General features: G+C 37.1%; 2 protein-coding genes across 2 annotated transcripts; one reads left to right on the top strand and one right to left on the bottom strand.

The window, feature by feature from the left end:
* The first annotated feature begins 2,922 nt into the window (after positions 1 to 2,922).
* Positions 2,923 to 5,694, top strand: LOC136850075 (actin, alpha cardiac muscle 2-like). Its single transcript, XM_067123627.1, has 2 exons — positions 2,923 to 3,056; positions 4,306 to 5,694. The coding sequence occupies exon 2, from the start codon at positions 4,338 to 4,340 to the stop codon at positions 5,469 to 5,471; it is 1,134 nt and encodes a 377-aa protein (XP_066979728.1). The 5' UTR covers positions 2,923 to 3,056; positions 4,306 to 4,337; the 3' UTR covers positions 5,472 to 5,694.
* A 3,709-nt stretch (positions 5,695 to 9,403) lies between these two features.
* LOC136850074 (actin, alpha cardiac muscle 2-like) lies at positions 9,404 to 12,519 on the bottom strand. Its single transcript, XM_067123626.1, has 2 exons — positions 12,501 to 12,519; positions 9,404 to 10,618 (listed from the first exon to the last, which is right to left on the bottom strand). The coding sequence occupies exon 2, from the start codon at positions 10,585 to 10,587 to the stop codon at positions 9,454 to 9,456; it is 1,134 nt and encodes a 377-aa protein (XP_066979727.1). The 5' UTR covers positions 10,588 to 10,618; positions 12,501 to 12,519; the 3' UTR covers positions 9,404 to 9,453.
* Between the last annotated feature and the right edge of the window lie 145 nt (positions 12,520 to 12,664).

Here is a 12,664-nt window from a genome sequence, read left to right as displayed (position 1 = left end):
AATAACCAACATTAAAAATCTCTGTTTGTATACTTTTTATTAATGAATTATTTCAACAAGTATTTATAAATTAAACACACATACAAATATATATATATATGCATGTATGTATATATATATATATATATATATATATATATATATATATATATATATATATATATATATATATATATATATATATATATATATATATATATATATCTGTATATGTATGTGTCGCTATATTATTCACTGTTAATTACTATCGATCGAGAGGATAATTAATATGGTAAATCCGTTTCGTTTTATCTCGATAACAACCTACATTTAAAAGGTGCCGAGGACCACAGAGACACGGAAACTTCTACTGCATATCAACATTCTGTAGGCTCTTACAGGAAGGACTATTTTTTCTCAACCAATTTACCTCATTATATTTACCTGTGATATTAATGATATAATTTGTAGTTTATGAGAGGAACTTGTCAAAAAATCTAGCTAATAAACTGTAACATAAAACGCATTCTTATCACAAAACATACATACATGCATTCATACATACATACAAACATGCATACATACATACATAACAAATGATAACGCGATGAGAGTAGAAGGGTCAAGGGCACTGAAGGCATGAAATCCTCTAACCCGATGAATAACCGTGTTTAATAAGCTAAATTACTGGCATTTATCTTAGGAGTTGGATTCGATGTGTTACTGGTGACGATAACATTCATGATAATAATAGAGTACAAATTCAATTTACAAAATAACACATGCATATATGTATATATATACTGTATATACTTTTATCGAAAAAATAAATGGTATATATATATATCACTAATTAACAACTTTTATTTCTAAAATAGTTGTCTTTTATGTGGTATCACTAATTAAACGATAAAAAAAAGTCGTAAGCAAAAACGTACATTGCTCATTATCCATTTATAAGCAAGTATTTCTCTGCACTTTCTATGAACAAAGCCATAAAATATTTCAGCTTACTGCAGTCAGACTGTTTTAATATATTTTTAATGATAGCCTACGTGAAAACGAGGTAAAGAAAACAAAATCTCCCTTACAAAATTAGTTATCAACAAAGAAGTAGGACGCAGATAAATGTCTTAGCTACTTTGATGGTTAAAAGTTATCGACATTCAAAATGACACGGAAAGATTAGCTATGGAAAAAAGATAGACAGGTAAACTTGTTAGTTATTATTTTTATGATCTTAATGTTATAAGCAATTTGGCTTCGCCAGGGGTGAGAAACTGCTTCAGGATGGGAGGAAATATATTAATCAAAGGCATGGTTACAATTTCAATAGGGTAGTTGGAATGGTAATTAGTTGTGAAATGGGTTTTCCTTCTTTTGGTGTCATGATTCAATATGAGGTTTCGGGAACTTGAGAAACTGATGTCATGAGTTCGATCCATCTTCAGAATGAGAAACTAGTCTGAGGGGAGGTGTGTTTTGTGGGGGAGGAATGATGCTAGAAACCACATATCCTCTGTAATCAGTATGCATATAAAAAAACATAATCTTTCTTATGAAGCAATGGTTTTAGGCTGGAAAACACTCACACATATGCAAGACAAACACACTATATATACATATATATAAAGTATATATATAATGTCTATGAAGACATATGGATTTATAATGCTATGCAACATTAAGCCAATTCCCCGATAAAAAGCGAGACAAGGAACACTGGCACATTTGTACCTTAATTGTGAACTGCCAATGAACCCTTGGCGCAGAAATCTTGCATAACATCAGCCGGTTCATAAACATAGACAAGAGACTTATCAACAGCAAGTTGTGACCTCTAAACATACTGAACCATTTAACTGTATCTTGCCTGCATTCTTCCCATTCTTGCATGCTAATGCCTTTTCTGTCTATCACCTCTTTCACACCGTTTATCCAACCCTTCCTAGGTCTTCCTCTCTTCCTTCCTTTCAGTACTTCTGAATTGCACATTTCTTTAAACCAACTATCATCCAACATCCATTCCACATGACAAGACTATCTCAAAACACCCTAATCTCTCCTACATCTGTTTTCCATCATATATTTTTCAACATCTCTCACCATTTCAAATCCTTTTTCATCACACATACATTGCACAATGTTGATGACCATAATAACTTCATAACCTGACTAAAGTCAGTGTCAATGACAATCCAAGCATTTAAATAAAGTTAAAATGAACAGCGCAGTACATGTATATTTTTACTCAAAATTATAGATGTTGAATGATCATGAATGTCAATTATCCCCCACATAAAAACACTTACACATGAACACAGAATACACACAAACATACATACATACACACACACATATATATATATATATTATATATATATATATATATATATATATATATATATAATAAGCATTTAGATATATATATATACTAAAAGCATTTAGAAAAGTTATCCAAAGCTGAATTTTGCTTAATACATTCAAACACTGAATATGGAACAGCGAGGAATTTGCCAAGCAATTCGAGCTGGCAAACTTACAAGACAATATTAAGCACCTTCTGTCTTAGAACAAAATTCCCCGCTCAACTAACGCAGATGCAGGGTGCGATAAATAAAATATTTAAGAGTCGCACAAAAGGGGAGCCCTCGCTAAAAATACAGCACTATTAAAGACAAGCAACCTTTCCCAAAGTCTCGATGGTTTTGGCAGGGGATCCAAAAGTCTCATATAAAAAAATAACGAGAAAAAAGATGGAAATCAATGTTTTTTTCGGACTGTATTGCTATAATTACCCTGCGTATGTTGCATGGCCTATTAAAAGAAGATTGCAATGCCGCCAAAAGCGACCGCTGAAATCGTGTGATAAAATCGACGATGCTGACGGGAAATGTCCGTTGTAAGGCGACCGAAAACAATTAACAACCCACGCTCGTATTTGTAATAAACGGGCAATGCCCACAAAGGCTGTTGGCCAAATATCGCATTCCCCCCAATGTGGGAGTTTGTCGTGGGCTTATATAAATGCACCCAGGTGGATTACTCTGTGCTAGTCGCCGTAAGTCAGCTCGTGGGTAAGTGACGCCCCCTCCCAAGTATTTCGTTCCCCGGTCCGTGATGCTTGTGATCTCGAAGGAAGGAAGGGAGGAGTTCGTCTTAAGACTGCATCGTGAAAGGACTCTTCTCGGGACAAAGATCGACAGTGGTGTTTAAGATTTTATTTCATTTTGATAAACTTACGTTACATTATCAAAACTGGATGAACAACGTTCATATGAAATCGGTTAAGCATTGTGTTCAGACCCTTGAGTAATGGTCGTTTAGTAAAACGGCGTATGAGGAAACTCTAATTCATACACAAACAGTCATAAGTGTTGTGACATCATAATGCCCCATTCAATATCAAAAGGATATATTCGTGGGTTCAGTTAGTTTATGTTTCTGATCATGCTTCGTCAACAAATGATTACTTTTAGAATAATCTGAGCTTCCGAAAAAATTATGTGAAGAACAATTATGAAAATTCTTCATAATTTAGTGAACAACGCTTTATAAAACACTGCCGATAACATTATTAGATGGAGACTGTTCTAAACCACTTAGATTTATTATGACATACACTTGATGTAACTGTCTGATTTTTTCGGAATATAGAATAAAAATTATTATGAATAAATTGATGACGTATTTATCGTTTTTGATAAATCACACAAAAAGTAATTTTCATTCATCTCACGAAATAATGAAAAAATGAATACTTTTGTTGAATTTCCTTTTGTGTCTTAACCTTTTGTGCATATCAAAATTGTTTAAAAATAATTTGCACAAGATACAAAACAGAAAACAGGCGACAGAGAGCTCGTGTTAAACTTTTAAAGTATTTGTACTATCACAAGTTTACAATAAAACAAGTGTAAAATTTTGGTTTACCTATACACAATTCTAAGAAAGTTTTCAAAATAAGCAGAATGACTAACATTATCTGATATTTCCTTATGAATTTCAGTAAATTCCTGAGTGAATGCCATTACCAAGCACTGAAAAACATGAATTCAAATATAAAACAGTAATGGAAGTACCTTAAGGAATTATTTACAATGATTCTTAATTTTCAGGCGATTCGGAACAATAATAACAGGAAATAATTTTATCGATAGCAAGCAATATTGCAAGAAGTATGGTGGCTAGCCTCTTCATTAAAATATCCTAAGTGTTAATACTTCCATTTGCTAAAAAAATTATACAACAAATGCTGCATTTAGAAATAGTAGTAAGTTACTGAAAAACCAAAAATGTTACATATATATTTTTCCCTATTTTCAGGATATCAGTAACACCAAAGCAAAACCACCATCATGTGTGACGACGAAGAGGCGGCGGCGCTCGTTTGCGACAATGGCTCCGGTCTTGTCAAGGCTGGCTTTGCCGGTGATGACGCTCCTCGAGCTGTCTTCCCCTCCATCGTTGGCCGCGCCCGTCACCAGGGTGTGATGGTCGGTATGGGTCAGAAGGACGCCTACGTTGGTGATGAGGCCCAGAGCAAGAGAGGTATCCTCACTCTCAAGTACCCCATCGAGCATGGTATCATCACCAACTGGGACGATATGGAGAAGGTCTGGTACCACACCTTCTACAATGAACTCCGCGTTGCCCCTGAGGAATCCCCAACCATGCTTACTGAGGCTCCCCTCAACCCCAAGGCTAACCGTGAGAAGATGACACAGATCATGTTCGAGTCCTTCAACATGCCCGCCATGTATGTTTGCATCCAGGCTGTCCTCTCCCTCTACGCCTCTGGTCGTACCACTGGTCAGGTCTGCGACTCTGGTGATGGTGTGACCCACATGGTTCCAGTATATGAAGGTTTCGCTCTTCCTCACGCCATTCTCCGTTTGGATTTGGCTGGTCGTGATATCACCAACTACTTGATGAAGATTCTGACTGAGCGTGGCTACTCCTTCACCACCACCGCTGAGCGTGAGATCGTTCGTGACATCAAGGAAAAGCTTTGCTACATGGCTCTTGACTTTGAAAGTGAGATGAATGTAGCTGCCGCTTCTTCATCCATTGACAAATCCTACGAACTCCCTGACGGTCAGGTCATTACCATTGGTAATGAGCGTTTCCGTGCTCCTGAATCTCTTTTCCAGCCTTCTTTCTTGGGTATGGAGTCTGCTGGTGTCCATGAGACAGTCCACAATTCCATCATGAGGTGCGACATTGACATCAGGAAGGACCTGCTGGCCAACATTGTCATGTCTGGTGGTACCACCATGTATGCTGGTATTGCTGATAGGATGCAGAAGGAAATCACTGCTTTGGCTCCTTCAACTGTCAAGGTTAAGATCATTGCTCCTCCTGAGAGGAAGTACTCCGTCTGGATCGGTGGCTCCATTCTTGGTTCCCTCTCCACTTTCCAGGCGATGTGGATCACCAAGGAGGAATACGATGAGTCTGGTCCTGGTATCGTCCACCGCAAGTGCTTCTAATCATCCTGATTAAAACGTATTCAATAACTAGGAACGAAATATTTTACGCGACTATGTCTTCATATCCCACTTACAACAAATAAAAATTACATGCAGATTCAGCGTCTTCATAGGCTGCCACACTCTAACAAGTTGCCTTTTCAGGAACATTTTATACAAAATATCTGTAATAGTAAAGCTCTACATAACTTGTAAAAGACAACAAATATATTCTTAGACTAAAGCTAATTCTTTTACTTCAATCACCAAAAACAAGTAAACTTAGGATGCAACATAAAGCAAGAAGTGAACTTAATATTTATAACTTGCTAAAAAAAAAAAAAAAAAAAACAAGAGCACCTACGATTTCTCTCTTTTTTTATATTTCAGTATTCATGTCCATGGAAGTTTGCTAACCATACCCATGGCGTTTCGATTTGTTCCAAAATATCAAGAATAATAATTAAAACAGATGAAATCCTGGGATTAGCTGCTGAGAAGATCTGCCTCAGCAGAGAGGGTAATGAAGTGATAATAACTGGTAAGTCATAGAGGAAAACTCGGAGGGAAATGTAGACGCATTTAAGGAATCGCTATACTACTGATGGGGCTTTGGGGGTTATGCGTACATTATCTACATATCTATGACTTTAAGAAAAAGAAAGAGACTGGGGCTTTTGCCAGGCCCCTAAGTAATGATATTCTACAAAGTATGAATTCATCAATAGAAATCACAAGCACAAAATTCCAACAAAATAAACGTACTTATAAAAACAAATTGAAAGACATTAATATAACGACACGATCCGAAAGTTTTTTTTTTTTTTTTTATAATATTTCTGTGATATCCTTTTTACTGTAACCCAAAACTTTGCAGCTTTTTTTATTCACCACTTGCACAAAAGAGCATTGTTGTTTAATCTTCTCCTCTTCTGAATTAGATCACAGCTGACACAAAATGAATATGACGTTAATATATTTCTAAGATTTTCGAAAATGCATTTTACAGCAAATGCTTCGTGCTGTGAAATTTGTCCCCCGTTGCTTTGTTAAGGGTATAACAGGCTCCAAATTATTGTTTCGAAAAATCAGGAAGAGCTAAAACTGGCATCCTGTCAAAAGCTTTCTCATGTTGTGATCTTCACGAATAAAGGGTCAGCGCATCTTGGTGCATCTCGGGGAGTAGCGATCAGTCTTAAGGTATGGCATTTATACTTAGCACAAATCCTTTGATTGCTTTATGGTTAGGATTTGAAAAGAGGTGATACAAAATTCTGTCGTCGACTATAATGCAAAGGGCATTTGTTCAACTGTTTCCTATCATGTCTGACAGCATTTATGTCTGTCATTAGAGATATGTAACGGCAGGTTTACAATATTTTTGCTGGGACCCACATCAAAATTAACCAAACTCAACTTGCACTTGATTGAAATTCATACTTATACATTAATTTAATGATTAATTATCATCTCATGAAGTTCATAAATTTTAACTTTTTTTTTTTACGTAAAGTGTTTTCTATAATACCGACTCTATAGATGTCTTGAAGAGTCTCTGAACTTATTCGAGAAGGTTTGACATAGGCATAGCAGAACAAATTGAATGACAAAAAACCGTACAATAAATATGAAAAACCAAGTCAACACAGTTAACAAGACGGAAACATGAAAACGTTAAGGAGAGTTTCCTTGGCCGTGAGGGGGGGAACAGTTTACACACACAAGGGGCATGTGAAATCAAGCGATCTTCCCCTTTAAGAAGGTTACTTTTGATAAGTTAGTACGGCTGAGGGAAAGACTAAATAAAAAGACTTTAAGAAAACGAAAGGGAAAACTGTGCTGTCTAGCTCCTACACGAAAGCTGCGGCTTTATGGTGGCTACGTTTTCCTGTACCGTTTAGAAAAAATGTCATTTTAAGGTAATTACCTTTTACACATACCATAAAATTCTAGTAGTGCAGGACGAAATTATTTTCGCCGAAGAACTTAATAAACTGCCATTTAAAAAATCTGCGTGTGGCAAGCCCGATGTTAGGTCTCCATGTAGTACCTTCTAATCAGGTATTTTTTCCTTTCCTTTTCTAGCTCTTCGGTGTGTGTGTGCATATGTTTTTTTTTTTTTTTTTTTTTACCTAGAATCGGATTTAAACAGGAAATCTGGGAAGATACGAATTTCTGCATCATAGTTAACTAAATAAATAATCTTTCATCATTTTTTATTTACAAAAAAAAAAAAAAATAATCTTAGAAATGTGACAGAGCATCTCATCCTCCTGTCCAAACCACAGGATGAAAACGAAGGAAAAATTACTGAAAGAAACGAAAACAGAAAAGAATTGTCAAGATATTTACGGTATTCCCAACAAGGCTCTGAGTTATGTCTTCCCCGTAAATTATGACACGTGTGTGCTGACAATTCAGACGTCTGTCTTCTTGCTGACAACGCACTGTATTCAAGTAGTTGTGTGCATTGTGATGGTAGATCAAAGGCCTCTAACACGAATGGTGATTATGTCCTAAAGCAATTGTAAATTTGTATTTAATGAAACCTTAGAATCCATTTCAAATTAAAGGTGGATAGTGACTGATTTAGATGTGGCTACATCGTCATTTAATGTTTCGGAATTGGAAACTAACAAGCATGAAAAATAATGCTGTAACAACCCGATGAGAGATTTAAGAGCAAGTTTAGTAGCTCCCCTTTACTGAAAGAGGAGCAAGTTCAGCGTAGGCTAACTGTGACTTAAGAGTAAGGTCCTTTTTTTTTCTCTTGTGGTGACAGTAAATTTCCACTGCATAATTCACTAATTCTAATTGGCCGAATAGAGACTCGTCCTGTAACGAGTATAAACTGTTTTTCAGCAGCTTTCTTAATTCGCATAGTGCGCAATCTTCTACTTTACTGTCTCGTTAGTTAGCAAAATTATACAAGACAATTATTCTCGGGTGAATTTTACTCATTCGTCACGACCATGCGGTATGTAGAAATATCACAAGAGAGGTTGTATTTACGTGCAACACACGAGGTGATAAGAAGCAAGGTAGAAGCTTTAATGGTACTGAAGGTGGATATTTACCGTCAGTTGCACAAAATTAGGCTATAGATACCTTTTGATATCAAGAGCCAGCCATTACAACAGACGCAGTTCGCTTCGCATACAGGTAGAACATTTCATGTAGTGACATTCTATGCAAACGGAGAGGGAAAAGCAAAAAAAAAAAAAAAAAACCAGAAGAATAGAAAATGTCTGGTGAATGCCTGGAGAAGTCACAAACGTAAAAGCATAACCAATGTTGCTGCACAGCTTTCATATATGTCAGTTTCTTTTCAAGAGACTGCGTTTGCCTGCTCCTCTGTTTATATATAAAGGTAAGTTTGGCAATATATTTTCATATCTAAGGGAATGAGAGAAAGCTCTAGGAGAAAAAAATTGCACTGTCAAATATCATTGCAAAAATTGTCCATAGTTTTGCTTGAAATTTTCAAAAAATTAGTAAAATACAACAGAATATGATTATGTGCCCAAAATGGCCTTTTCAAAAACTGGACTGCATCGAAATGAAGTACCTCTCCCTCCCAAACAGCGTTTAATGCTGATGGAATTGCAGAACTTTTAATAGAAACTCCCTCTTAATTATAACAGTTTAAAAAGTAATTGTGTATGACACAATTTGACTTTTGCAGGGCTCACTGTCTTAGGATAATCCTAAAATCTTCAAGTTTATTGTTACAAAACAGCCTCAGCAGAATACCCTAGCATAAGTCTCATAAATTTATTACTTTAATGTTACAATAAATCATTAGTATGCAGGGCCTTCAAAGAGTTAAATAACCTTGTGAATTAGATTTCGCCGTTATAATTCATTCTTCAATTTAACAACAGGATATGTACGAACACGCTGCTAAAGATATGAAAATTGGACAGGAAAATAATAGGAAATTTATCAAAACAGCAATGAAAATATTTTATTATTATAATACTCTTAATGTTACACACATATACTAAAAGCACTTGCGATGAACAATTCCTGGGCCAGATTCCTCATACTCTTCCTTGGTGATCCACATATTCTGGAAAGTAGAGAGAGAGCCAAGGATAGAACCACCAATCCAAACCGAGTACTTCCTCTCAGGAGGAGCAATGATCTTAACCTTGACAGTTGAAGGAGCCAAAGCTGTGATTTCCTTCTGCATCCTGTCAGCAATACCAGCATACATGGTGGTGCCACCTGACATAACAATGTTGGCCAACAGGTCCTTCCTGATGTCAATGTCGCACCTCATGATGGAATTGTGGACGACTTCATGGACACCTGCTGACTCCATGCCCAAGAAAGAAGGCTGGAAAAGAGATTCAGGGGCACGGAAACGTTCATTACCAATGGTAATGACTTGACCATCAGGAAGTTCATAGGATTTATCAAGTGATGAAGAAGCTGCAGCTACGTTCATCTCACTATCAAAGTCGAGAGCCATATAGCAGAGTTTCTCCTTTATGTCACGGACAATCTCACGCTCAGCAGTGGTGGTGAATGAGTAGCCTCGCTCAGTCATGATCTTCATCAAGTAGTTGGTAATATCACGGCCAGCCAGGTCAAGACGAAGGATTGCATGAGGCAGGGCGAAGCCTTCATATACTGGAACCATATGAGTTACACCATCACCAGAGTCACAGACTTGGCCGGTGGTACGACCAGAGGCATACAGGGAGAGGACAGCCTGGATGCAGACATACATAGCGGGCATTGAAAAGGACTCGAACATGATCTGTGTCATCTTCTCACGGTTGGCCTTTGGGTTAAGGGGAGCCTCAGTGAGCATGGTTGGGGATTCCTCAGGGGCAACGCGGAGTTCATTGTAGAAGGTATGGTACCAAACCTTCTCCATATCATCCCAGTTGGTGATGATACCATGTTCAATGGGATACTTAAGGGTGAGGATGCCTCTCTTGCTCTGGGCCTCATCGCCGACGTAGGCGTCCTTCTGACCCATACCGACCATCACACCCTGGTGACGGGCGCGGCCAACGATGGAGGGGAAGACAGCTCGAGGAGCGTCATCACCGGCAAAGCCAGCCTTGACAAGACCGGAGCCATTGTCGCAAACGAGCGCCGCCGCCTCTTCGTCGTCACACATGGTGGTGGTATGGCCTGGGTATCAGTAGGGCCTGAAAAGTTCACAGAAATTCAAAGGAAATTTTAAAGAAAAATACTTGAATCTCTCTGAATACCCTAACAGCAGTGAATATGAAACTTTGACTGCTCCATTTCAAATAATAATTAGTCTAAATGGCAGATTTTCATCCCATGAAAATCACAGGTTAGAAAATTATAAGCTATAATAAGTCAGAATATACGATAAATGATAATGAGATACACTTGTTAAAATAAATTATCTGTGGGTAGCCAAAACATTCTCACAGACATGCAACAGCTGGTAAAAGTTAATTTCCTCGCAATAACAACACGCTTTTATTTCATCTACCTGTACTACAGCAAATTTAAACAAGTGACTTTTCTTAACGAAAATAACCTGTTTATTGTTTGTCTGGGATGATAAAGAAACTAGTTATCGTGTTACAAAGCCAAAAACATCTCGCTTACTTGAATACATTTGCTGTGAATTTTACGTTAAAAAATGTGGTGTGAATTCTAAAATATGCCTCTCAAAAAGTACTTTTATGTAACATTAGTTAGATATGATGTTTACTACTTTATTTTATTATGTTTTTCCTAGAGTAGCTTCAACAGCGAATATTGCAGCTACTAGACCTACTAAATGTCGTGGTTTCTGAATTTTGATACCATGAACTAAGCTCATCGCTTAATACTTGAATAAAACGGGTGTTTGAACGTATTTAGAGAATAATTCTAAATAAAATCAGTTTATAGCTGATTAACAAACATCCGTTCACTTAAATTAGGAAATGTGAACTTGATTTCGCTTTTTCAGTTTTTATATTACCAAGAAAAAGACAGCATTTTACTTGTTCCGATTTCACGAAAATGAAAAATAATAATTACAATTAATTTGAGTAATTGTAGCATTGAAATCTGTAATTTTTAGTGTTTCCAACATCGATAAAGATGCTTAAGAAACAGTATCTTAAGGTTTTCTTGCGTTAAGATCCATACCAAGAATCTTCAAAGATTTTACTTCGTACAGGATTAATTGACACTTGTGTTTTCCAGATCAATACATCAGTCCTTTTTTATCAATCTGATACCGCGGTTTTGAGAGAGCTACGACGATCGAAAGAGATTTAATGCTGTCATTCATATAGCATCTAGATTAACCTCAACGGGAAACTGTGTTGATCCTAAACTTGATACAATTGAAGAATTACCCTCTATATTTATATCTTATGGGTGAATTGTATAACCCTACTTTGTTTTCCATAACGACGTTACACTGGGAATACTTAAATTTTTTTTAGCTCTATTTTCTTTCTTTTGTCATGGGACTGATAAAAGAAAAACCCTAATGTGTGAATTCAAATACTGAAGAAATGCATCTCTGGGAGTTTGGGTGTAGTAATGTGATTACGTACCCGTGCAAAGTTTATGGATCTGTAGTGGAACAAACTCAAGCAGTCATATATACGAGAGAGAGAGAGAGAGAGAGAGAGAGAGAGAGAGAGAGAGAGAGAGAGAGAGAAGGGGTGGGGTAGGGGAGGAATGAAGTAAAGGAAGGGAATACATGACATATAGGAATTTTCTGTCTCGAAATTACTAGGTAATATTCGACAAAGTCCAGTCATCTGCAATCGCCGCGTATCGAATTCTGAGAGTAATGTCCGTGAATGACCAATGGTTACTCCAGGGAATATTATTATAAACACTACAAGAAAAGTTGCTAATGGATGAATTTTTATGATTGCCAGAAAGAACAAAGGTTCTAGGTGAAATCCATCACGAACGTGAATGTGAATATCCTATAATATAATAAGTACTCCTTCACGGACTCTGTTGTAACGATTAGAGAATTCCGACAGACGTAGAGGCGCAGGGAGCTGGGAAAGAGGAGCAGAGGCTTTGATCACTACTCACCCACTACGGGAGTCTTATGGCGACTAACAAGAAGGACTTCACGGCAAGCTTTTATATCCGCCGACAAAAGGAGCCTCCCACACCTAGGCAGAGAACCTCCCACACCTGAGGGGAATGCGATATTTTGGACTGCAGCACACCCAAAAACACGCCGCCGTCCTGCT

Source organism: Macrobrachium rosenbergii, chromosome 21, assembly GCF_040412425.1.
Source record: "Macrobrachium rosenbergii isolate ZJJX-2024 chromosome 21, ASM4041242v1, whole genome shotgun sequence".
Classification (NCBI taxonomy): domain Eukaryota; kingdom Metazoa; phylum Arthropoda; class Malacostraca; order Decapoda; family Palaemonidae; genus Macrobrachium; species Macrobrachium rosenbergii.
The sequence above is the reverse complement of the archived record's forward strand: the minus strand, read 5'-3'. Positions and strand labels throughout refer to the sequence as shown.